This window comes from Syngnathus scovelli, chromosome 11 (assembly GCF_024217435.2).
Source record: "Syngnathus scovelli strain Florida chromosome 11, RoL_Ssco_1.2, whole genome shotgun sequence".
In the NCBI taxonomy this organism is placed as follows: domain Eukaryota; kingdom Metazoa; phylum Chordata; class Actinopteri; order Syngnathiformes; family Syngnathidae; genus Syngnathus; species Syngnathus scovelli.
In genome coordinates this window covers 3,407,864-3,434,434 of record NC_090857.1, presented here as the reverse complement: position 1 = coordinate 3,434,434, position 26,571 = coordinate 3,407,864, and the positions used below count along the sequence as shown (strand labels likewise).

The following is a 26,571-nucleotide window of genomic DNA, read 5'->3' as shown; positions in this document are numbered from 1 at the left end:
AATACACTGGGTTTAAACTGTAGATGACTGAATACAGCCAACGTTTGTATATGTATACAACAAATTTGTATACAAACTAGCATAAATTACGTAATTGTCGTCAAAGACATTTGTTGATGCGTCATTGGTTTAGTTTGTGTGTATTAGCATGATTGACAACCCCACGCTTAATTTGTATTTAATTTTAGTCTGGTTGCCTTTCACTTGCGTTTTTCAGGCAGTGACCTCACGGCGCCATATTAATATGCTTCCTCCCTCCCTCCCCCTCGCTTGCTCAATGTTAGCTTAGCACTAGCTAGCAGCTCGCTGCCAGTCTGCTTCTCACATCCACTGGACTGACAGAGGGCAACGGCGTGATGGAAATTGACTCGCTTCAAGAGGCGCTCATAGGTTTGTTTGGTTGCTCGAGGATATTTTCATAGTCGCCGGGGCTTTGCTATCCGTGTGCTCGTGTGATGTTCGTCTGGCTGAACGAACGACAAAGTGATTGGAGCGCACAGGCTAATGTCGCTGGCTAGCCGCTGCTCGTCACTAGCTAACATTTGAAGCCGTTCCACGAAAATTAATGGTTCGCTCTTTGGCGATTGCTCAGGAAAACTCACTGTAATATTTGCTTTTAGTTTACCCACCAGTTCGAATGCCGTTCTGTCGGTGGCTCAAAACTTGTATACTAAAAATAAAAAAGAAAGCCAAGCCAAGATGAAGTTATTCAACAGTCGTTTGCCGGCTACGCTGTTTGAGCATTTAAGTTAAGCTAATGAGCTAGCTCGAACTGTATGTCATCCACTTAGTACGACATGTACCTAAGCACTATTTTAAAAAACAGTTGAACACATCATCAATAACATTTACGTTCCAAAAGCGGCAGAATATTGTCCGTGTTACGTATGAATGATTAGTAATTACCTAATAATCACCGGCTATGGATATTGAAGGGCATTTTCCGTTTTGTGACGTATATTTATAGTAATTGTAATCTCCCTGTCTTTCTTCAGACTTTGAGAAGAAAACGAAAAGGGAGCCATGTCCTATATTGGAACAGTTTTTATGTCACATCGCCAAGACTGGAGAAACCATGTAAAAGAACATTACATTCTTCTCTGTAATACATACAAGATGCTTATTATACTTTGTCACCAGTGTCTAAAGCTACTTTCCCCCCTTCCCTCTAGGGTCCAATGGTCTCAGTTTAAGAACTACTTTCTTTTTAAATTAGAAAAGGTCATGGATGATTTCAGAGCCTCAGCTCCTGAGCAAAGAGGCCCCGCTAATCCCAATGTGGAGTCAATTCCATTTGATGACATGAAAGAGAGAATCCTGAAGATTGTTGACGGATATAATGGGTAGGTAGCCATTTAATGTGGTATTACACAATTCAGATTTCCGACAATGCCAAGTTCTGATCCAATACCTTTGTAATGCAGTAAGAAGGACAGGGTGTGTGAAATGGATATTTTTCAGAATAATATAATAAAATGTGTCAACTAATGCACCTGCATTCTCAGTGTTGAGTACTTGAGACTCAAGAAATGCACCGGAAGGTTGTCATTTGTTGTTTTCCTCATTCCAGAATTCCATTCACCATACAACGCTTGTGTGAGTTACTCACAGAACCCAAGAAGAACTACAAAGGAACGGATAAATTTCTTCGGGGTGTGGAGAAGGTCAGTGTTAAACATGGGAATAATTTTTGCTCCTTTACTGGAAACTAAGTCTGACTAACTGACTTTATTTTCATCTAGAACGTAATGGTGGTGAGCTGTGTTCATCCAACGTCAGAGTAAGAATTAGCCATCAAAAGCGCAAAATGTTGTGAAACCTAACGTTGTTGTGACTTGAGTGTTGCCCGTTTGCTTGCAGAAAAAACGGATGCAGTGCCGTCAATAGAATGAATGGAGTAATGCTTCCTGGGAACACTGCTTCCTTCACAGAGAGGTTGGGCTCAAGACCTTTCTCCTTAGCGCAGTTTTAATGTATCGTAATTACGGTAGTCAATAGCATTGTATTCCTGTCCTTTTGGTATTTTTAGAAAAATAAACGGTCCGGGAACTCCACGGCCGCTCAACCGACCAAAGTTATCGCTAGCCAACTCCCTTGCAGCTAACGGCCTGCCCGACAGCACAGAAAACAAAGACCTCCAAACGGACCAAGAAAGTGTTAAAGATGTTTCTGGAAGGTACGTCTGAATGTGTGCAATACAATCCCCTGGCTCCTTGCTTAAATCCATACCGTTATCTAACCTTTTGCTTTAGTGAGGTGTCAGCCTTGGGAGATAGCCCGGGGAGTACGGTAAAGAACAAACATTCAGATACAGAAGAGGACATGGAATCTGAGCAGTTGGAGGTGAAGAGACTTAAGTTTGGTGAGGAGGAGGAGGATGAGGAGGAGGAAGATGAAGAGGATGAAGAGTATGTGGAAGAAGAGCAGGAAGTGGAAACGCCAAAGCCCTTAAATGCCACTTGCCTCTCCAAAGAAGCAGAAGCTATGGTCCAAGACCAAGTTGAGAAAGTCACTTTCAAGGAAACCTCTTGCGGTGCTACAGCCGTTGAAGACCAAGGTTTGTGTTTCAATGATTTTTACATAGTTCCCCTAAATGGATACATCTTTGATACTCACTGCGCATTGTCTCACCGTTACAGAACCAACAAGCAGCACTCAGGCTGAAGCATGTCCAGACTCCAGCCCGGATGGAAAGCAGGCTGAAAGGGAGGTGGTGGCGGGGTGCGGATCGCAGCGCGAAGTCACCGACATGGATCAAACGGAGCACTCGGCATCTGCTTGCGATGCCACCAGCCCAGAGACCAGTGCGGACAGCGAGGACAGTCACGGTGACCCAGTCAGCAGTAGCTGTAGTAGCACCAGCGGCAGCAATAGTAGCAGTTGTAGCACCGACGAGAGTGTAGAAGGGGCCCATGAAGATGTCGCGCCCACTCCATCCAGTAGTACCAACGAGCCAACTACAGAGGGCGCCATGGAAAGCGCCTGTGTGGACCCTGGAGCTGCTGACGAGCCCATGGAGCAGGACTAGACTGAAAGACCCCCCCACCCCCTCTCTCTCTCTCCCTCCACCCTGCAGTCATGTGACGCCACAAACCAGCTTGTCCTTGAATCCAGCTTGACTGTCACTGGGAATGAGGATAACTTCACCTCGTACACAAACACCTCGTCCGCTCTGCGACGTGCCTCCAAAATGGCTACCTGGCATTGATGTGATCAAACTATATACTGATATGAACTTTTTATCCCTTTTTTTTTTTAACTGGAATATGTTAGTAATCCTTTTTTGCTTTCAGCGGCCTTTTTCACAGTTGGAGTTTTTTTTTTTTTTTTTTTATATTAGTTTTCGTGGGCTGCGATGGTCATTTTCTTTTTGGTGCCACCCATTCCATTTAAGGCAGGATTGACACGATGCGCCAGTTGACGTGAGTCAGCTAATACGGCTGGCGGTTTTCTTTGCAAAGGTGCTGGAGTTGCGCATTAACCTGATCCCAATCCCCCGCCATGTCTTTTTTTGAATTCACTTCTCTCCATCCTTGCGAAACGGGATGAATCTTTTCACGGTGTGTGCCATGATTGAAAACTAATTTTTGCTTGATACACTACCAATCTCACAGGATTATACGATCAGATGCTACATTGCGGAGTCCTCTGGAAAATGGCACGTGAATGCATAGTCACCGATATTTATATGATCATTTCAGTCCTATTGATTATTTTCGGACTTTGTTTTTGTTTTGTCTGCCGGTTGTAGTTTCCAAAACCAGCTGTAATTACAAAGATGACGTCCGCTTTCTTTCTATTGTGATGTCACATTTGTTTCACCGACTGATTTCAAAGCAGTCGCCGGTTGCAGTTCTCCACCTCTTTCTGCAGCTGTACTTTTTGATATTTAGGATTTTCAATTTCTGTAAAGTAGATTTTTGTAGATTGTAATACAGTATGTGTTCACTGCCTTTGTGGAACCATATATAATTGTATAATTTCTGTGTATACTCTGAATGCTTTTGCTTTCAAATGGGGTATTCAGAAGCAGCAATAAATGTTAACATTTTTCTGTGTTGGTCCAAATCATATTTATCATTTTTTTCTTTCGCTTCATGAATGTCAACTTTGCATACACTAGCATGCACAACCAAAAATTACATTCACTTTAAGACTTGGCTTCAACAAAAAGAGATTCAAGGAATCAAAGAGCTAGTTACGGGCTCGTCTCAACACAACTCACCACTGAATGAAGCAAATCAGGAGTTTTGGAGATATGCTGGTGGGAATTCAAACACAGCAGAAAGTCCAATAAAGTGAAGAATAATTTCTTTTGACCTCTGAGGAAAAAAAGAAAAAGGACATTATTACAAGCTACAGTTAGAATACACGGGGCGTTGTTTCCAGGGATACCTGCAGAGGTCAGGGGTATATTAAAATCAGCTTGACACCAAATGAACTTTGGACAGAACTTTCATTAGACAGGTACACCCCCCCCCCCCCCCCCTTTCCTCAACATGAGAATTTAAAAATTGCCCTAAGGTCACATAAGTGCATCTTAATTATTGAAGTGTAAACTTTGCCATTGGATATGGTGACACGATTAAAATAAAAAGAAAACACTTGTATTAAGATTACATTTGATTTAATTGCAAATCGCTCTCATATGCCCGTAGTGAGATTATACCGGTTTGCTTTCAGACGGGCCAATCCCTGTGTCATCCAAAAGAGGGCGCTGTGTAGTTTCCAAGCCTGACTAAGAAGCACTACCTGTAATCAAACTCCAAATAGTCCTCGTTCTTCTTGCCAGTGTTGTGACAATCGGTGTGCCTCCGAATGATCTTCCTTGGAAAGCAATCCACAAAGAAATTTGAAATACAACCTTATTTTTTAACACTTTCTGTGCAGGAAAAAAAAAACAGAATCAGGAAATATTATCACAACGGCAGTAATTTCATGAGTAGACAATATTATTTACACATTAAATACACATTTAAACATCAACAGCTGAAAATGCATGTACCCATTTGCAATAATAAGCACAATTTCTATTTCACTACTGAATTTGTAGGAATGCCAAATATATTTGCACATGAAATGATCAAAATGAAATCTTACCAATTGGTCAGGTTGTGGTTTTTCTGTAAGATTGACCACACACTAATAAAGTCCAATTATTCATTTTACCCAACGTGGTTCTGATTCTGTATAAACCCCTCCTCTGTCCCTCCTCACAACCACTCTGAGTAATGGCACTGAAGGGCCTTGTTTAGAACAGCCTAATGCTTTTAGAGGCCATTATCAGAGTTATGATCTGGTCTTTGCACCAGGTTGTAAAAAGTGTGAACACGAGACTAATAAAAGTGCAATTACCCCAACTGAGTGTACGTGTGCTAATATTGTATATGAGCGTTGTGCAGCTGAGGACGTGGGCTCCTTAGATGCTTTATGATGATCATAATGGATTGTTTGGCCACATCAGAGAGGAACAGAGTATTTGGCCCTGTCGGAGCCAAAATACGGTGTCTCAGATCACAAATAGGAACATAAAAATCTACTTGGTTTCCATTTGGACCAATGTGCAAAAATAGTGTTTTATCAAGTAGTTGTGTGTTTATTAATAAAAAAAAAAAGTGTGTCAAGTCTACCCATGTACAATGATGCCTTCAATCTCCTTGGTGAAATAACATTCCAGTCAGCTGCAGCAGCAGATGATGATCCACTCCAAGCTCTTAACTGGTCTCAATTAAATGTGCAGAAGACTGCAACAGATAGGAAACGGTGCAGAGCGTTCGGCGAAGGAAGGTCGGTCATCGTGATAAAAGAGTCGAGCTTAAGTCATGACCTCATTACAAATTCAACACAGGAGGAGGCAATGCTGTGATGGTAATAAAAAAAACTTGTGGATGTGCTTTTTAATAAAACTACAAATAAACACAGTAGTGTGTAGTTTGTGGAATTCCAAGACGTGAAAATAGGCCAGTCCTTACATGTATGTTGCAAGCGGTCCATTGCGTGTTTAATTCTAGTTCCGAGCAAATTTACTCAACAAATCCAGCAAATAATTCCAACCAAGCGTGCTCATCATATATAAAACAATAATTTATTTCTGTCATTTTACAGGATGTCAAATTTTGTGGCTAACTAAGGATTTATCAAGCTGTTATTGACTTTAGTAGCTAAAGGCCTAAAAAAAAGCAAAAGTGACTATTACATGTGCTTAAACAAACACAAAGTCAATAATATATGAAATGCCTTTTTCTAATAGGCACAAACAAATATTATGATGATCTCTACAATATGTAACAGATGTCACTGATGGTCATAACTTTGGAAAATCAGCACCATTATAAGAACATATATTTAAAACTGACATTTTCTGCCAACGTTTATTTACAAATGACCTTTTAAAAAGGATTTGATACTTTGCAGGAAAAACAAGCACTTGGTTCCAGAAAAGAAGACTATGCAAAGCAGAAGAACACTGATTATACAGTATAGTAAGAACTAAAAAATATTGTAAAATTGTGTAAATGCTGGCTGTTTATGAATGTTGTACTTTTAATAAAAAGTATGCTTCGGAGATTATTCAAAAGAGCAAGCACAATGGTAGAAAAGGTATTAAAGTTAATCCAGCCCACAACCAAATATAGTCCAATCATTGAAGCAATGCCGTGGAAACTCTCCACAAAAGTCTTTTCTGCTATTTACAACTTGCCACATGGACCGAAACTGGAAGCGCTGACTTAGTTCCTTCTCACCCCCTCTGCAAAACTTAGACTGTGGTCACGGACAAGAGCGAGGTGTAAACTTTGGTGCCGTCTGGTGATTTGGTACCATGGGTCAGCAGTTCCTGGATGGTCATCCAGTTGTCAAATATTTTCTTATTTCTCTTTTTCATCATCTTTTTGTTGCTCAGTTCGATAATATTGGGCTCCTTCTTGTCCTCCGGGGCAACCTGCTCCTTCAGGCAATCAGCTCGGCTTTGCTTCATGAACTCGCGACGTTGCCTCTGCTCCTTGGAACGAACGGCGTGTTGCTTCCTCTCTTCCTTGCTCCAGTAGCGGCCCATCTTCAACTCGCTGATGGCGTCGTCATCCGTGGTCATACCGCTGCGCTCCTCGTGGATGCGCAGGGCGCGCTCCCGCAGGAGCTTGTCCCGAATGGGCCGCTTGGTGATGTAGCGGCTACCGTCGCTACGCACCTTGACCTTCCACTCCATCTTGTTGCCCGGGTCACCTGCGTCTCGACACATACTGACCAGGCTCATCTGACTTTGGGCGTACTCCACGGCGGATTTCTGCTGGATCAGCTGCATGTAGCTCTGGTAGTGCTGGGCGTGGGCGGGGATGTGTGCGTGCTTGTAAGGAGAACGTGGCTGAGCGAAGCTCCTCGCCGGTTTGCTGGCCTCTCCTACTTTCCTCTCCTTGCTTTCTACCTGTAAGGAATCCGGATCCTTGGAAAGGGCTTTGCTCCTACAGACCTCTTGGAGAGGGGCCGCGAGAGATTTGGGCGCGCTACCGTTGGAGCTCGACGGCCCAGCTTGGTTCTCGGGCTCACGACGGAGAGAGTTGTCTGGCGACAACTCCAACGTAAGAGGGGTGCTGCGGCAGCTCTCGCCGGTATTGTAGGCACTGGAGCTGTCTTTGTCAGATTTCTCCGGCATCTCCGTAATGTCCGAGAGCTCATGGCGCCGTGCGTCTATGCTCGTGTTGTAGTTCCGGAAGCCGCTGTTGTGGAGCATCCAGGATTCGCGACACTGCTCCCGAAGCTGCTGCATCTTGTGGGCACGGACGATATTAAGGCACTCCAGCTCGATGTTACGCAGCTCCTCATTGAGAAGCTCCAGCTCTTTGTCCACGACCTCTTGGTCTTGACCTTCTGCCCCGCCACCTTGGCTATACAAGCCCTGGATTCCTCCATTCCTCATTTGGCACTTGAGCTCTAGGAGTTCTCGGAAGCGCTCGCATTCATCCGCGGGGATACCGAGAAAGTCGGTGTCGGCGTAGTCTGCTGAGATGAACGACTCGCCGCTGAAAGGCAGGTCGGCGCTGCCAAGGGTGTCCTGGCTGTAGGCGAGCTTCCTGCAGCTGCTCAGAGTGTTAGATGCTGTTGTGTGGTCGTCAGCCATGTTCTCCTGCTCGGAACTCTCATCGTTGCGTGTGCTCTCGTCGGTACGGCCGACTCCGCTGTCCTTTTCGTGGTGATTGGAGAGAAGTGTGGCTGTGTCAGTGGTGCCGCCATCTTCCTCATGCTTCTTCTGCAAAAATCACACCTATGTCAGTTGAAAATCGAACATCTGCACCGTTTAGTTCTGGTTGGCTCTAGCCAAGTAAAAAATGCGTGTAGATCATATTGCTGATTAATCAATCTTCACACTAAGTCTGTGTGTGTGACCGAAGCACCTGCTGCAGCATGCTGGCAGTGAACTGCATGGCCTGATGGTGCTGCTGCTCCAGCATGTCCATGTGGAGCTCATCCAGGAAGTCATTCCTGTCGTCATCCAGCCAGCCCTCATCCAGCTGAATCAAAGTAGGGAGACGTTACCAAATGTAAACATTCATCAGATGCACAACTTTGGTTCAGAAATCGACTAAATGGTCTTCAAAGACCAAAACGTCCTTAATACCTGGATCTGTGGTCTGGCAACTAATAGAGATATATTCTGGTTGCCTTCACTGGTCAGAAGCACGACTGCATCTTCACGGTTTTGGATCTCGATGCCATTGATCTTCAGGGAAACAAAAGCAATTCAATTCAAAGCATCTGCCAGAGATGCCAAACACGAATAAGCCTAGAACGTGAGCTCTCACCTGGACGATTTTATCACCTTCTCGAATTCTGCCATCTTGAGCGGCAATGCTGTTTGGATCAATCTAAAGAACCCATGAAAAACATATCCCGTAACCTCACAATCGCTGGACCCATATTGACAAACAACCATTTAGAATAATCTAAGTATACCTCACTAATGTAGATCCCAGCTTCATCCTCATCGTCAGTCCTGTAACAGATGGTCAAGCCTAGCTTGTCTTGAATGTTGGCTCTGTATAGATCCACCTCCTGTTGAGACACATACAGCACATCTTTGTGTCAAATATCTTCACAGACACATTCATTTTTTGGGGGATGAATAAATAATTTGTTTGGAATGGCGGTCGAATCTGAAATGAAATCACTGAGGAATAACGTATCAATCACTATTTCATTTCTAAGAGGCCCTGACAGAATGAGAAATAATGCAGTGACCAGCAGACACTGTCGGCTTTTGAGAAAATTGGAGGTTTTTAGGTGCGCCTTATAGTGCGGAAAATACGGTAGCTTTGTTATACGGGGAAGGACACACATCTGTGAAAGTTCAACCCCCAAAACTGTTGTAAGACCAGTCGCTCATGTGTTTTAGACATTATGCATTCAAAAGAGAGGGAAAGTAATTCTTACTTACCTCATATTCTAACTCTTCACGTTCTATGTCGTGATTAATCCCATCCAGGAAATCATTGGGGTCAAAGTACTCATGGCCAGAAGGACGCCTGATAAGTCAGAATGAAGGACACATTTAAAACGGGAATACTTGAAAAGTAAAATGAACTTTATCTCCATACCCTAGAGAAATTTTCAACTGAATTGCTACCCAGAAGCCAAATTAACATGCTCTATGATTAATTTGATGAGGATATCAATTAAAGAAATGAAATGTATTAATTTTGGCGGATGGCTTCTGTCCACGAGAGGAAATTTCAGCCACACTCTCTAAGTTTAAATGGCAGACACAGAAAAAAAAACAAAAGCAATATGCAAATATCCACTAGCAACTCTCAGTTTAATTTGCTTGTGTGCCCTGTGGGAGTTGTCGGCTCCTGCGACAGGTACGCAAGCGTAAAACACCATCTTGTGTGATCACAGAATTGCAATGAGGTGTCATGCTCCCAATTAACTGCAGGCGTGAAAGGTTTATCTGTGTCGGAGCAATTTCCCTCCTGCTAAACATAACGCCGCCGTTATTTCTCTGGCCAAAATAGAGAAAGAACGTGGATGATGAAGATGTAGTGAAATACCATTCATTATTTAAAAGCTGAATGATGAATCAAAGATGAATTATTAGTTGGTCTATGCTTACTCCTCGGCAAGGAGGTACTCTTGGAGCACAGTCCCGGGCGGTGAAGTTGCTGGCAAATTGGCAAGCGGCATGATGTGTTGAAGGGTGATTTCAGTCTGGGTGCTGATATCTGTCAGGTGATTGTCAGCGGTGGGGGAAGAGACCAGTTTGGGCAGAGGGGCCCGGCGCAAAACTTGGACCATAATGGGATCCTTGGCTGTACGGAAAGCCTCCACTGCTTGGTCATGGGTGGCTTTTGAGAGGTCTCTGCCATTGACCTGAGAAGAGAGAGGTGAGGACAGAAAATCAAAATCCCCATTGAAGTAGCACAAGAAATAATTTATCCATCTTCAACATGTATCTTGGTTATGTTCACGGGGAAGCTGAAGCCCATCTAAGTTGACTGGCAATGTGAACCACTGACTCTTCAACAATCAATATCGGGGCCATAAAACGTGAGCCTCAAAATCTGAACAAATTGCAAACTTGTATTCATGTCAAATACCGAACAAACATCCTTAGAGTTTGGTTACTTTCGAGCAAAAGGATGTGATGCTTCAGGTCAATTGGTTTACCATAAATCTTCAAGGCCCATAAATCTGCCGTTCACTATCTCTTGCATGTCACTTTATGAGGATGAAACATTTCTGGAATAATAACAGAATATTTATTTTTCTGTGAAGGGCAAACACAAACCCCTTTGCTTTTGTGCATGTTTAAGCCTTAAGAGGAATGAGGAATCTAACACAAGTAATCAGGGAGAGGATATGTGCCAACCAACAAGCAACACGGATTAATGTTAATCCCGAGCTTCAAGGATAATTGGATCATCTCACACAGACTTAAACGTCTAATTCCTCAACGTCAAAACATCGCTAACATTTTTAACGCTAACATATCACTGAACACAAATGTACCAAACATGCAAAAATATTCAGCTGTTGTTTTGCAATACATAAACCCTGAATCAGACAATATTTGTAATAGTCATTTGCGCCTCACAGCGAGCCACGGTGTTGCACATCATCTGAGAAATACAAGCTTCTTTGTGTTTTCTTCATGCTGCGTGTCGTTTCCAGCAGTCAACCTGGTTGCCAGGAATCCCGGGGCGACTTGAAAGCAGTGAACCGGAGACAAAGCCTTTAGCCCCCTTCTTCTGTTAAACCCAGAGCATTCTGCTCCAGTGCTCTCCATTGGGGGAAGTCTCCTCCCAGCTGTGGAGGGGGTCCCCACAGCCTCTATTCACTACTCTCACCTCTGACACCGAGTGGCCCTTTGCGGCACACTGGGAAAAAACACACAACACTCCGTCACTGGGGGGATCTCAGACTATGTCATTTACAGAGGTTGAAGTTGAACATCTTGAAAATCCACTTTTAAAACAAAAACATGCAAAGTCAAATGTTTTGTCCTTCTGTTAATCCCGGGTCCAATTTGCTTTAGCGGATGAACTTGAGTCATTGTTCGTGTTGACATAACGAACCGTGACTGTCATGCAGAACTGACTTTGACAAGCCCCGGTGGATCCTCTGAGAGAGGTCTCTGTTAAATCCATTTAATGACAAGAGAAAAGCATTACTTAAAGGAATACTAATTAGTTCTAAATCACGTCTGTTTTGTTTGTGGTCAGTGAGGAATCCACACAGCTGTGGTTTGGACCTCTTTTCACCAGACTGGTATCCATCTAGCACACTTGGAAACCCCAGCGTGTTGGTGGGGGGGTACAGAATAACATTTGTCGACGAGGTGGGAGTCTGATGGGTTGGCCCAGTACGGTAAACTGTGGCTAGATGAAATTTAACACCACGAAAACTAATTGTCAACGGGGTCGCTGATACGAGCGCCGCATCGTTCGACTGGCTCGGAAAGATCCAGACATGTATTTCTCTCTTACTCTTGTAAATCTCAGTGGAATGCACTAAAGTATATGTACGGGTATGTCAAGGTGTGTATCCTAAACAAGTTTCTATGGAAACCTGAGGTTTTCTAAATGGCCCTAATTAGATCTGATTTGACCGAGGTAATGATTCCAAGCAATTCGTATCACAATAAACAGATGCGGATCTTCCTAATCTGTGCTTCAAGAAATGATCAGGTTTTAAATGTCTACTCTAAACAATTCCAGCTCCTGTGACTAAAGAAGAAAAACTCGTCAATTCTGTAATTCTTGATATCATTTGCGCTGGACAAACCGAGTCGACGGAATCCCATGAGCGCTCCCCTGCGGCAACAGCCACCTGCTCCAACGTTTAACAGATGCGACGGCACAACGGGGCTGATGTGAGCTGTTATTAAAAGCCCACCGTGTCAGGCTTCAGAAGCGCAGTGTCGAGGCTTACGATCCCGTCTTTGTCACTCGACACCGTCGGTGTCAAGCCTCATTACGGAGTCGTGTGTGTTTTGGTAGCCGCTTTGATGGCAGTGCTGTCTGGTGGCGGGGCAAGCCAGGCAGATGGTTGACCGTGACTTGTACAAACTGAGACGTTTGCCAAGCAAAAAAAGAAGTCACACTGAGATCATCTGGCAAAGTGGCTTCTTGGGAAGACATCTTTGTCGACTTTCACTCAGAAATGCAGATAATTAGGCACTGGCACCTGGGAAGCCGCAAATAGGAGGCAGATCAATCGTTTCTGGTTAAAAATGGGGAGCATGGGAGTTGGCTGCGTAGATTTGAGAAGAAAGAAAAAGACTTAGCAGACAAACAATAGTCGGACTCACTTAAGGGTGGATCAGAACCTCAGTAGACATCTTGTACCGAGGGCTCTAATTAAGCTCCGGGGTCCTCGGCACGGCGCCACAGCCATGACAGGGTGCTTTTGGATAAATTAAGATCACTTGGACTGTCAGACTGAGTTTCTAAGACCTGCACCGCAAAGTCCCTGACAAAGCGGCTGAACTTACATCTCCACATGGCACTTACCTTGTGCTTTGAAGAGAGAACAGAGGGCTTCCCTGCTGCCAGAAGGGTCAAGTTTAAAAAGGAGCCCCGCTGCGCGATAAGGCTCGGAGTTTTTATGGTCATTATGAAAAGGGAAAACAGTTCCCTTGAACGCTGTGAGCACTATTTAATAGAGCTTGATAATATTTGGACTGGAGTCCCCGTGTACACAAAAATAAGCACTTTGCTTTCAGCAATATCAGCCGATATGCTATCCGTTGCCTAGGCAACAAGGTTAAAGATACTGAACACTTTTAGGACACATTAAAGTCATGCCCTTGTTTACCCCAAAATTTATGTCATTATAAATAAATGACAGGTGGAGGACATATGTTAAAGCTTGTGCTCAGGGACTTTGTTAAAAAATACACCGACAAGTTTCATTGCAGGCAAAAAAAAAACAAAACAAGCAGCCTGGTGTTAAATATAAACTTAAGTAAAAGTCAACCCGGGGTTAAAAGCAGAACACGCCGACTCAGCAGTGGAGTGACAATGAGGAGGTGGGTGCACACTAGCAGACACATTGAGAGAGCTGTCACCTCTTCATCATCCTCTCCCTTTAAGCAAAGCACGCCACCTCACAGTGACCCCTGGAGCCAGAGTTCAGGCTGCTCAGCTGCGACAGCAACTCCACTTGATTTTTGCGACCCGTTTAACAAGTTACTGCTTCGGGCTGGTGTCAAAACCAAACTGCAAAGAAGCAACTTATGCGACCTTTCAAGCTCTCACTGAATAAGCTTGGTTACAGTACCTGGCAGACTTCATAGAGGAGTTTATAATGTTCCTCCGGCTTCTGCAGGGTGCAGAGACTGCATCCCATGGTGGAGGAGCTCACACCGTGCAGGCTCCCCCTGCGGCCGTTCGGGCAGTGGAGGTATCTTCCTCCTCCTTTTGGAATGATTCCCTCTCTGTTTGACTGACAAGGCTGTAGTCTCCCAGCTTGTGGCTGTCTCACCCCTCTGTCTCTCACACACTCCCCCTCCCCTCACCTCACCTCACATGCTCCCTCTCAGCCCTCTGCTGAACTACCAGTGGCCGGAGCCAGCGTTGGGCTATATACGCCTCCTCATGTTTATTCAACAGTCGCTCATTTTAGATTCATGACGAAGGCTAACTTACGGCTTGGGGCTCGTGTCCAATCATTTAAGCGGATGGCCGTCCAATTCGTGTGATGAGGGTTTACATATATCATGGCATGACCACTTTTGCAACAGACATGTTTGACACTGACAAATATTAGCGATGGCAACTGTGCATTTTTTATGACTGAAAATTCACCACAGGTTTAAAAGATTCAATACAAGAGAGGAATTACTTAGCTTTGAGAAATTATAGACTTAGTTTATTATAGTTGCACAACTGTACTAAATAATGCTGAAATGTATTTCTAATATCATAATCTAACCAGTGTATTTAATTCCAACAATGTTTAAAAAACAACAATGTTCAGCAAAGTGTCACAACACTGTTGGACTCCAACCACAAATCCACAACATGACAAGTATTGTTTTAAATCCTCTTATTATGACGCAAAAATGTACCTTTTTATAATATTAGTTTTTGTATTTGATCTTGAAGCCATTGTGCTTTCTCAGGATACAGTTCATACCTCTGCCAATGGGTTAGAGAACATGCATGGACCTCTTCCCTGTTAGTGTTTACTCGGAAAATAAAATAGGCCCACACGGTGGATTGTGGATTCTACCACACTAATCCATCAAAAACAAACAATTCATTCTCTGTGCATTTTCTATCAACATGAATCCAACGCCAGGGGAACCAAATAAATCAGATAAATATTGCTGTTGGAGCTCTCCAGCTTAGCCAGTCAAACTTCACCCAGTGGAGCATCCAATGTGTTGTGACACGCTGTCCGACACCGTGAGTGGGGACGACTCGTCTGGCTGCATAAGCCAGCCCTGGCATCGGTCCTGCGGTTTCCCCACGGTTCTATTTTGCCAACCAGAGATAAATATGCAGTAGAGACAACCGCAGCGATTCCTAGTCATGTTTGAATTCATATAGCAATGGATGGGGATGTGAAGATTTTGGTCATGTTAATAAAACAATCAACATTGTTAATCATACAGGATGGATGGTTTTAATTTATTCTTTAGCCAATCAATTGCAAGAATAGACTTGTAGGGATGGGAAAATAAAACACTTGTATTTTTTTGGACAGAAATCTTCACTTAGGACCGACAAAAAGTTGCCAAGGGCAAACTATAAGGTATCGGTGTGAATTTTACAATCATTCTTAATTAGTGGAGGACTCGCTTGTGCGGGTGCACGGCTAAAACTTTCATCCAGTGCACCATGAAAAGCAATTCTATGCTCACATTAGTGGTACTGTTGCGCCCGGGGCTGGGATCAACGGAGAGTTGTAGCTGGCGCTCTCGTCCTACTAATCTTTCTTTCACACTGAGATGATCCCATTTGGAACGGAGACAACGCTCTGATATGAACAAGTGCGCTAAGGGTGTTACGCTACAGCTGCACAAAAATGTGCATATTAAAAAGTAATCTGCAGCAAAACAGGACGGACAAAGAAAGTCAAGTGAGGATCTTTTCAAGAACAAACGGCGGGTGAATTAAATCCACACTGTCCTTTATTGTGTTCAGACATTTCATTCGGAGTCTGCTTAGTATATTTACAGATTTCTCCGGTGACAAGACTTTTTTGGTCCATGCTGCGCAGGTTAAACAAACATGCTGCTGCTCATTCACGGCACGTTTTATTCATTACTGGTCTAGACGCAGACTCGGTATCAAAGAGGATTTTTATCTCAGTAGGAGAGACCAAACAATAATAAAGAAAAAATGTAGCATGGGGAGTTATCAGAAACATTAACACTTTACACTTGAGCGCATTAAAAGTTTTCTACGATGTTGTGGTTCTCCAGAGCATTTGATCCGGATCATTCAAAGTCATGTTGGCTCTTGGGTCAGTGTCCCACAGGGCCTGGTTTAGTAGCCATGGATTTGCTTTGACTGTGGGATCAGGTGGCGCTCATCTTTGTATGATTTCACAACACTTGGTTGGAAATCTCGTCTTTTATGTTAAGTAAAAAGTATGATGCAAATCAGAAAAATCAGTGTTGATAAATGTGGATATGATAAATGGGATGGATTTTTTTAATACATATTTTAACCTCATCGATGTTTGATTTTGTAGGTAAAAATATAAACATTCTCTAATTAATAGCTTTAGACAGTGATAGTTACCTCACACATTTATCTGTATTTTCAGATACCAATTTTCACCACCTTTCATTTGCTTTTTTAATTAAACAATAAGCTTTTTATTGTGCCAAACTGGCACCGGTGATTGGATTAAACAGAACAAGATAAATGAGTGTTATTGCTACATTTTATGCATGCCAGCATATGCTCAGGCTTAAATGGTTTCGGATTAAGATTGGATTTGTTATACAGGCACTGCATACAACAATAACGGAGTAGTCAGCAATAGCACAAAACCAATAAATATTTAATTCATGACAAATTTAAACACCAGTGAGCCAAGCGGTCGTTTGCCTCACATTTTACCAAAGGTGAGTGCAGAGGGGGGGTCACAAATAAATAATCATCTTTTTCCACAAAGCACAAGATTAATGACTGCACATCTGTGGAATTTGCATAACCTGACCTCAGTAATTCTGTCAGCCTTGTGGAAAAATCCAATAGCTCCACGTTGCTGAACTTAAACATCCGCAATCACGATAAGCGTTTTTTTTTTTTTCATTGTGGACTTTACAGGATGTGGTGAAAAAGTACGCAGAAGGGGATGAGGTGGTAGACATAGGACACCGATGGCTGTAACTGATAAAAAAAAAAAAAAAGAGGGAATTAGGTCTCTTCAGTTCCACCCTATACTTAATACACTGTCCAGACAGCAGGATGATCAGAAACTGATAAAGTGAAAGAAAGGAAACCGAAAACTGGCTCCATATTAAAAAATCATAATGACTATGGATCTATTTTTGTAGACGTAATGTGCAAGACTTATTTATCACATTTGGCAGTTTGGCATTTCGACCATTTAGTAGCTGAAAGTAGAGTAAATGGCAAACAAGTTAAACTTCATTTGCAAGTGGAGATCTTATGAACATATTTTGCACGTTTGAATTATTTAGTTTTTGAGGAATTGATTGCTGAACAGAAACACACCAACAAACTAGACTCTCCCAAATTTTTGACACACATAAAAAAACAAGACAAGCATTGAGACGCAACTCCTATCAACATGGGTGACAACTGACAAGAACAACACACAGAAGCAACCGGTCAAACAGACTGAAAGGAGGCAGGGACCTAAATACAAGCCAAGTGACGAGACAACAAGGCACACTTGGGAAAGTAAAGTGGCCGAGGGATCTGATTGGAAGACGTGGGAGCGGCTTGATGAGCAAAGGTGGACCTGATTTGCAGGCCAAGACACAAACCAGATGAAAATGAACCAATGTGATGCAAAACCAAATACAAATCTAAATAAGAACACAGCTCATGACTGAGATTTATTGTGAAGGTAAAATCAACACAACACAAAGAATGTAACAAATAGCTGCTCCGTAAGAATTGGAGTTCTGGGCGAGTTACCGGTTTTAAGATAAACCATTATTCTATAAAGTCCCCATTTCAAAACTGCAGAAAGTCAAGACCTGTTGCCCCCTTTTTTTCTTTGAGACACCACTTCAGCCAAAGTAACACAAACATCTCAGAGTGACACATTTTAGAGCTGAATATTGTAATGCCGTAAAAATTGCAATCATTTCGTTCACGGTTATAAGAATGTCCGAATGTGATACTGGCCAGCTTTGTCTAATTAAAAGCAAACATGGAAGGTAATGTCATAAAAAAAATAGATTAGGTGACACCCTCCAAATTCGATTTAGGTCATATTTTAGTTACTTGGCAGGGGGATAAACCCAGAGCCTTCTAATCTGAAGAGGATATGACGGGAAAAGAGATGCTCACGAGCCCTCTAATGGAAATGCCAGGAGAGAGAATAAGATCAGGCATTGGCACAGGATATACTGCTGAAAACACGCTACTAAACTAAATCTATGAAGTAGTGAAATAATGCAGTTCTTCTCAAGTGTATCGCAGAGGTATGAGTGTGTGTAGGCGTGTGTGTATTCTCTGAAACACTGAGCTGTGCATAATTCATCAGACAGCTGTCAGCTTTGTGCTCGCATTTTAGACGAGGAACCAAGTCTTACGCCGGTCGCAACGACAGCTACGGCAACAACTTCATTGAACGCTAAAACAAGCGATAATGACACAACCATTATGTACTGTATTCACTGAAGAGCGATTAGCTCCAAGGCCGTCAAAAAAAATAAATGTGCATTGACAATGAGTAGCTTTTTGTTGACCGTTTTACACAAACATTATACCTCAGAAGTGACATCATGTTTTTTGCCGTATAACCCCCACGCTTCTGCCACTAACTAGTGGGTAGATTTACCACATTTCCAAAGAGTAGTCAATCAAGTTTGCAAAAAAAAAAAAAAAAAAAAAAAGAGGGTTGCTGAGTGATTAAATGAGCCAATATCTAATCCAAGTGAAAGCATGGAATGAGAAGACTGTTTGGATGGACAGAGACAAGCTCAGTAATTCTGCCTGCTCTGAAATATATCAACACCATCCTACGTGTTTGTGTTCAGTTGTGTATTCACAGCTAATAATAATAACAATGGCTGAATATGATAATGGAGCTTGTAAAATATCCAACTAACCTTTGTGACTATAAAACAACAGGTCACATGTGAATGATGAACAAGTCCTATAAACAATATTTACAGCCTATTATCCAAATGCCGCGACATTCCCACAAAAGGTAATTTGTGTGCGTGTCAGAAGAATAATCAAGCGGGACATTAAAAAAAATAGATATTATCGACACAGGTAGTCTACGGGATGTATATAAATATATTTGACATCAAGGCTGCCTTTGGAACCGGAGGGTCACAGTTGTAGTCCGGCAGCAGATAAAATAAATGGCAGGTAGTTGTCGGAGAGATTCTGGTTCTGACTGCTGCCAAGGTGCCCTTGAATAAGGCACGCAAGCACCACGAGCACATCAATTTCAAACGCCTTCTTCCTAAACAGGAATGTTTCGACCGATGGAACGGTTCTGGTCGAGTGAGGTCACTGAGGAACAATGATGGATTTTATGGTTAACACTCGTCAAACGTCTCACGACCACGGTTTAACTGATGAAAATCAATCGTGATTAACGAGAGCAACCTCTTGTGAAGAATTTTTACACTCATGCCAATCTTTAGTCTGCCGCAAGAATTTAATTAAAGTGCGAGAAACGCTAGCAGACGTTTGGACGACTCAGTAAATCTCCTTATCAGACCAAGGCGGCGACCTCGGAGGTCTAATGGGTGACAGATTTTCCGCCGTTATTTTTGAGACAGTAAGCAGATCGAAAAAGAGATGTCAACATCCAGAAGATGTCAAATTTGAGATCATAGTTAGTTGATAATCGTCATGGTTACGGTAAGGAAGCGCTTGTACGTGGCCAGCTCAAGAAGAGAAACATCAGAACGCTACAGGAGAAAAACAAAACAAGAACACAAGGGAGCCTTGATGAAGGGGTGGTTTGTAATCAGAAGGCACGAGGAAAAGAAGCGAGAGATGTAGAGGAGGCTGTGATTTTAGGGGTGAGCGGGGGGGATGGTTTGATCTGTGACCTCTCCGATCCTTTGGTGCATGTGACGGGCCCGACTTCAGACAGGGGATTAAGATCATCAGGGAAAGTAATGAGCACAGAGAAAGCATTCAGAAGGTCAGACGCTCTCTGAAAGAAACAATTACTCACCTTAACCGCCTCTTAGGAAAGCCTAAACATCGTGATCAGTGCTCTTTTACTTCAGATTAGACGGATAAAGATGAAGACAGAAAAGCCCCAGGATGAGCCCAACCACAATTAACAGGATGTCATTTGTTCCTCTTAATAAAGAGTCTTTGAGGTGATAAAACAATCATTTAAATTAAGGACTTGAGCCATGAGATTTCACGCCTGATGAACACTGCAGTGACTGCAGAAATCTTCTGGTCGTGTAGACTGCTCTAAAATTCTCTTACATTTATTTCAATCATCTAAAATATTTGCTCTCGGAATTGTTTCAATTCTTATAACGCTGCTGCCCGCATGAGGCTATCATCTTCCAGAGGATCCATCCGACTGTTGCTCATGTCAGAAGGAGTCATGTTCACCGGTGCACATTCCTGCCTCCCTTTAATCCTGCATTTTCAATTAGTCAAGAGAGTGCAGCCGCCCAACACGTGTTGCAACTCAATAACGACGAGACGCTCTGATCCGTCGGCCGCAACAATCCAGCATTGTTGTTGGACAGATGAGTGACGGGGGATGGCGGGGGGGTACACACACATTGTGGCTACTTTGTAGCTGTCAATCAAGCTGTGTGTGTGTCATAGCTGGCCCGGCTGTCTGAGGACTGGCGGGATGCCTCGAAAAGCAAGCGAGGTGAGAGGTCATTGACCACACGGCAGTCAAGCCCAGAAGAATCTCTCACCGTGTGCTTTGGAAAACACACCCGGCCACAGCCACCACATCAAATTGGTTCCAAGCCAGCGTATAGTAATTTATCAAACATATATTTTGTTTTTGCCTCTGAGAGTAGAGCCAATGTGCCAGTCGTGGCCAGCTGCCAATTGGACAAAACGATTCCAGACAACAGAACAAACAGACCGAGGCCAACAAATGACAGCAAAGTTAAAAGAGCGTCACTGCGAACCCTAATGTGTGCCCGCCCGAGTTGTCGGGTGGAATGACTCTCACAAATACAGCATGCAAGGAGAGAGCAACAAGGCTGAAAAGTGTACAGTACCGAACCCTTGTCGTCAAGGAAACCCAACCTATTCCTGAACGTCACTATGGCAACATATTAACGGAGGCCACCTTCCAGAGCTGATGCGCTGCTCTTCGTTTTTTTTCTCACTTTACTACGAGAGTGCACGCAGGAACACAACTTGTGATAAAATGTTTTGACTTTGAACATGAATCATTTCAAATAATCCCCACCACAAATAAGCCTTTCCTCCAAAGTTTGCGGGTGTAAAATGGATCATCACTGTCTGCTGAGCCCAAAACCATTTTAGTTGGCAGCCTGGTCCAAGATGGCTCAACTTCACACAGTCCTGTTATGCAACCTGAGCCGGACCGGGAATGTTATGACTCCATCTAGTGTGTTCTAATACTGCTCTCTATACGATTATTTCCCTTTCACTGAATGCACTCTGGTAACAAGATTACGTTTGGAAACCCGCACTGGAGGCAGCTGCAGTACTACTAATATGAGGATTTTGTCATTGTGTGTGAAAATATGTTATTGAGTGAGGTTGACACACACACACACACATGCTGCCCGCCCCCAGTGCCTGATTAGCAAGCACCAGAGCAGAGATTAACCCCCGATTACATCACAAATCTGTCCCAAACTACCCCATTCAAATAATACCAGCGGCACTGGGAATTCTATTGTTGACTCCACCTTCAAAGGCATTTAGACAAAACACAAACAAACTGTGGTATGCACGCTCGCTCACAATCGGCAACAAATAGGGAAACAAACAGAGAAAACAATTCCTCAAAGAGATGACTACTGACTACAGAGAGGTGACATGACTTAGACCCACACACTTGAGCGCTGCGACACTTTATTCACGGACAATGAGGTCATTATTTGAGGATGACAGCAATGATCAGAGATTAACACCTCCATTCAAAAAGATGCATGAGGAATAGCAATGTAGGATTTATATAGTAAATGTTTGACTTCATTGAAGCATTTTTTTAATCTTATGTCAATCTCACGTTTGATCACAAACATTCTTGATATTCATATTTTTTTTATAAATAATTCTTATACATTTTTTTGTTTAATTCTTTTTAACTATTTTTTATTCTTGATTTTGTATGCATTGTATTCTGTCTTTTTTTGCTCTGTTCTTTGTTTTTAATACTTTTCAACTATTTTTTATTATTGATTTTGTATGCATTATATTCTGTATTTTATTTCCCTTTTTTACGCTTTGTTCTTTGTTTTTTTTAATCCTTTTTATGTAAAACACATTGAGTTGCCTTGTGTATGAAATGCGCTATATAAATAAAGCTGCCTTGCCTTGCCTTTTTGTTTTATTTCGTTTTACTAACAGAATTGTGGCACGTTAGTCCTTGTGGGACATTGATCTGATTAAGTTGAGTACATTGTGAGCATGTGTTGGCTCATATCGCCACCTACTGGAGATGTTAATCAAAGTGATGCTGAGCTGGGAAGGATTTCTTCCAATTTGAAGCAAGTAAAATGAAGACAGGAATTAAAGGGCACTCAATAAGGGAAAAAAAAAAAAAGGTCAGCACAATGGAATGGGGTTATTGACGGACGACAATCCCAGTGTTGGACCCTTAAGGGGAGGAGGGAGCACAATGGTGTTTACATGCTAGATTCTACAGCGGTACATCAATCTCAATGTGGCTTTGACACCGCCCACCCAATTTCTGCATCTTCTGGCATTTTATTATCATTCCTCCTGTGTGTGTGCATGTGTGTGTTCACTTCCAGGAGCCCAGCTGGCTCAGTTTGCACTGGAAGAAAAGACAAGGGGGGAAAAAAAGTAGGTGAAGGAGCTTAGGGAGTTGGGACCATGGCTCCAGTCTAGCATGACTGAGTTTAAGAGTGTCCCTGCCCTGGGGGAGTGGGGGGCATCCAAAACATAGTGCTGCTCAACTCAAACGTCTGTAATCAGCACATTCAGATCATCACTTTCCCCCTTTAACAAGCGTCTCGGTGTCTCTTGGCCCTTCTGCTCAGGGTAACAAAAACACTAATGATAGGCGGGCGGCTGAAAAAGCATTAGTGTCCACTCTACTTTTCTGCTACTATTCTTGTGCTCTTCAAAAAGCTGCAGTTATCCTGATCTTGCACCCTAAATCCCTTTTCGTGGAATCTCTCTTCTGTTTCCACCGACCTCTTATTTGCCAAATTGTACATTTAGACATTCAACAGAACCAAAGGAACGTGGTGAAGAAAAGATGTGAACCTGTTCTGCAGTGTGTCACAAACAAGTACATATACGTTACGGAATGCAGGCCAGCTCGAAAATGAGTTACAGTTACCGGGCTGGGTCCGTACATAATCATTCACAGCTTGTTTCCACAGGAGGTTCTATTGAGTGAACCGAACTGGCTGAACCTTTGCTCTCCACAAAATGTCAAAGTCCTTAAAAAAAAAAAATGGCAGAATGAGCATGCGGCAAAGTAGGCCCTTCCAAAAACGACCTACAACTCAAACTGGGTGAGAAGATTTTGTCGAGAACACTGACACAGAAAACATGCAGGAGGACCGAAGTTGCCTAAAGCATAAGTAAAATAAGGCCAGACGATATTAACCTTGAATTCCTGTCTCCTCACAGTCACTTATGCTCTTATCAGCAGACAGACAATCTTGGCGTCAGACTGGGCTGACCAGGTAAACACCACATCAACTGCAACCATCGTCATGGAGACAGTGTGGGGAGGGGGGGGGGGGGCATACACACGTGAACAGCCTGCAGAGCAAGTGCCGTGCATTGTTCAGGCAATCAAGTGAGAATGCACTCACATGTCTCTGTCAGGTCACTTCATATTAGACTCTTCTGATGAGTCATGTTTTAAGCAGGAGATGAGAACTTTTCACGTGATCCATCACTGAATCACATGAACGTCTTTACCTGCATGTGCGAGTGATTTTTTTTCCACAACGGTAAGATTTTTCCACAGCAGAAATACATTTCCGCCATTTCCATTTGAATCAAAATGAAACCTTCAGAAAGGCAATAAATAAGTACGTGTTTGGTAAATGTTTCTGTGGCAGGCGTACTACTCAAGCCTTTGGCCGGTGAACAAAAGCGAGTCAGCTACTAAAATGAACAAATATTACTTCAAGCTAAAAATTTTGAAAGCATACAAACTCGTACAAGGTCATGATTATTATTATTTTTATAGAAGAGATTGTATGTGCATGCTTGGGCCACTAGGGGTTGCCCCATCCCTCCGGCCAAGCATTTTCCGGGTGGTGGTGAGGTCCGGGCCTCACTGGAGAGGAGACCTGCTGAGCACAAAAATGAAAAGCCAGCCTGCGAGCAGCTGGCAGTTCTTGAACACTGACTCGTGCTATTTTACCAGACCACTCTTGAGCTGTATCATATCCATAGTTTAAGAAGCATAGAAATACTTTATGGAACTACCATAGTTGAAACTAAAACCCGTAAACTCTCTTTTTTTTTTTTTTTTTTGAGTAGCTGCCAGATCATTTTACGACTGCAGCTTCAGCGATTTTGCATCTGAATGTGAAATGTAGTCAGGGTCTCTTATTGCCAAGTGAAAATTGCATTCAAAATAAGCCTGCATGCTTTCAAGAGCACAAGGCCACACCTGAATAGAGAAGAAGTTCATGTGTTACGATGAACTTTCTTTTGCTAAAAAAAAAGCAAAGAGTGGGCGGTGGAAAACACACGGATGAACACAAGGATGTTAAAAGGTTGCTCATGCAGTGGCAACAACGGTTCGAGGTTCAGATTGGACTGCTCGAAGGAAAAGTGCAAGTGCAAGTCGTGTATGTGTGGACAGGAAGCACCTGGTTCCAAAGGCCGAAGAACACGTGGGGCCTCATGCAACCCCAAACACATCATTTGCTCACCAACAACAGATCCTGTGCAGACCCCGGAAGTCCAAACGCTAGTTGCTGACTGCCAGTGTGTGACCAAACGTTGCTCCTTTTTTTTTTTTGCAACAACGACAAAGAGAAATTGTATACTCAGTAGAACTGCAGCTCACTTTACACAACGGGGCTCCCTTAGCTTCTGCCTGGGAAATTCAAACTGTAGCCAGCGTGTGGAGACTACAACAAAGTCTAGTGGAGGTTTTGGGCGGAGCGCATGACCCGGCCGGAGGGGGGGTGGGGGGGTCTGGGGCAGCTCGGTCTCGAGGGCATCTGGGTTGCTTTCTGATGACTGTCGGTCAGCTCACCAGGGATGATGGAGCCAGAGGCAAGTGGCCCAATGTAAACAGCTCTTTCTGTCGGTGGAGCTGAGGAGCGCCATAATTACCGGTGGGCATGAGAGGATGACTCGGGATTTGGAGAAAGAAGGAAAATACAGGGAATGAGCGATGGAACAAAAGGTCGGCGCACAAGGGTGGGCTCCAACCTTCTCATCGATCTTTATATCCTTCACTTTCCCAGGGAAAGAATTACAGTGAGAATCTGCCCGAGGCTGAGAAGGAAGTTCACACCGGCGCTGCACGGTGTATCCAAATCCGTCTTGTTGTTGTCTTCTTTGCTCGGGAGGCCGTTGGTATATTAAGTAGTAGGCTCCCGATGAAGCGAATTGAAAAGTATTCCCTGCTCTGACGCAACGTTAGACTGGGAAATAAAAGAAAGTGGGAAGTGAAAATGGCTTCAATAAAGCCCAGCGAGCTTACATCTTGCAGCAGAATTTCCAAACGCTTAAGTGTGGAAGGGAAAATAAACCTCCAAGGGAACGGATGCAAACGTGACAGGCGTGTATTGTTTGCTGCAGTCGCCGCCATTTTTGCCCTTCATCTAAAGCGGGGAACCATCTCAGAGGGATACATAAAGGGTTACTGTTTAACTCGGAGTAGAAGCGGTGTTTAATGACACGAGAGACTTTTTGGTAAACATTTCTCTGGGAGCCTAATGCGAGATTTGGACTGCATTGATTTACACAAGAGTGGGAAAAAAAAAAAACACAAAAAGAATGATTTAGCCAAAGATCAAACTGAACCAACATAAACAAATAAATAAAAAATATATAATAATAATAATAATAATAATAATAAAATAAATGAATAAATAAATGAATAAATAAATAAGTAAATAATGAAAAAAAAAACATGCACGTCAACTGGGACATCAGAGACGAGACAGAAGAATGTCTAACCTGATTCTTGTGAGCGTGTGAACGTGTGAGGAGTACCGCACTTAATCCAATTGAACCTTTCTGGCAGATCAAATACAGCGGGGAGGACAGGGGTGCATTTAAAAAAAAAGTTGCTTGATACGGGCGATGACAAGCTACTCCAAATTTGGACCCAATAATTGTTTTTACATTGTGGGAGAAGTTAAAAGTGAGAAGAATACAAGCCAGGAGAGCGCAATTTCATAACAACTGAGAAATAAAGAATTCCAGATTGTCTGCGGTGAAATAGCTTCACTCAGAAATGTAAAGTTGGATGAATAGGAGAAAGTGGGACAGATTTTTTTCTTTGAGAACGATGAAAAGAGGAAGTTGAGTTAAACCTGAGGTGGAAAATCAACAGATGTCACTCATGCATGACTCACACATGAGGGATGGAGAAAATAAATATGCATTGCTGCATCCTCGGAATTTTTTAGATGCAATGGCCTGAATTGCGAAACTGTCAAACCCAGATAGCGATGCAATCTGTAATTTTCAGTGATATTCAGAAATCTGACAATAATTTCTGTCTGGTAATTTTCATTCATGTTGCATCCTC

At 43.0% G+C, this 26,571-nt stretch overlaps 2 protein-coding genes across 4 annotated transcripts in view; one reads left to right on the top strand and one right to left on the bottom strand.

The window, feature by feature from the left end:
- The first annotated feature begins 235 nt into the window (after positions 1 to 235).
- ppp4r2b (protein phosphatase 4, regulatory subunit 2b) lies at positions 236 to 4,071 on the top strand. The gene is made up of 9 exons (XM_049733768.2): positions 236 to 390; positions 996 to 1,077; positions 1,173 to 1,343; positions 1,571 to 1,664; positions 1,743 to 1,780; positions 1,861 to 1,935; positions 2,030 to 2,176; positions 2,253 to 2,557; positions 2,640 to 4,071. The coding sequence occupies exons 1-9, from the start codon at positions 357 to 359 to the stop codon at positions 3,026 to 3,028; spliced, it is 1,335 nt and encodes a 444-aa protein (XP_049589725.1). The 5' UTR covers positions 236 to 356; the 3' UTR covers positions 3,029 to 4,071.
- A 1,995-nt stretch (positions 4,072 to 6,066) lies between these two features.
- The window catches only part of pdzrn3b (PDZ domain containing RING finger 3b), a 45,853-nt gene continuing 25,348 nt past the window's right edge, over positions 6,067 to 26,571 (bottom strand). For 2 of the 3 annotated variants that reach the window (XM_049733754.2, XM_049733755.2), the window contains 7 exons: positions 10,103 to 10,359; positions 9,428 to 9,515; positions 8,947 to 9,045; positions 8,796 to 8,858; positions 8,612 to 8,713; positions 8,388 to 8,504; positions 6,067 to 8,242 (listed from right to left, as the gene is read on the bottom strand). In XM_049733754.2, the coding sequence (XP_049589711.1) occupies positions 6,758 to 8,242; positions 8,388 to 8,504; positions 8,612 to 8,713; positions 8,796 to 8,858; positions 8,947 to 9,045; positions 9,428 to 9,515; positions 10,103 to 10,359 (2,211 nt within the window). In that variant the 3' untranslated portion in view covers positions 6,067 to 6,757. Of the gene's footprint in view, positions 8,243 to 8,387; positions 8,505 to 8,611; positions 8,714 to 8,795; positions 8,859 to 8,946; positions 9,046 to 9,427; positions 9,516 to 10,102; positions 10,360 to 13,770; positions 15,060 to 26,571 lie in introns of those variants that run through there. The other variant, XM_049733756.2, reaches the window with a different exon arrangement.

What these genes read in the sequence shown, in the direction of transcription:
- ppp4r2b (XM_049733768.2), top strand. Translation starts at nt 357, where the DNA reads ATGGAAATTGACTCGCTTCAAGAGGCGCTCATAG. An exon ending in ACTGCTTCCTTCACAGAGAG is followed by an intron (nt 1,936 to 2,029) that starts GTTGGGCTCAAG and finishes TGGTATTTTTAG; the next exon opens with AAAAATAAACGGTCCGGGAA. An exon ending in TACAGCCGTTGAAGACCAAG is followed by an intron (nt 2,558 to 2,639) that starts GTTTGTGTTTCA and finishes TCACCGTTACAG; the next exon opens with AACCAACAAGCAGCACTCAG.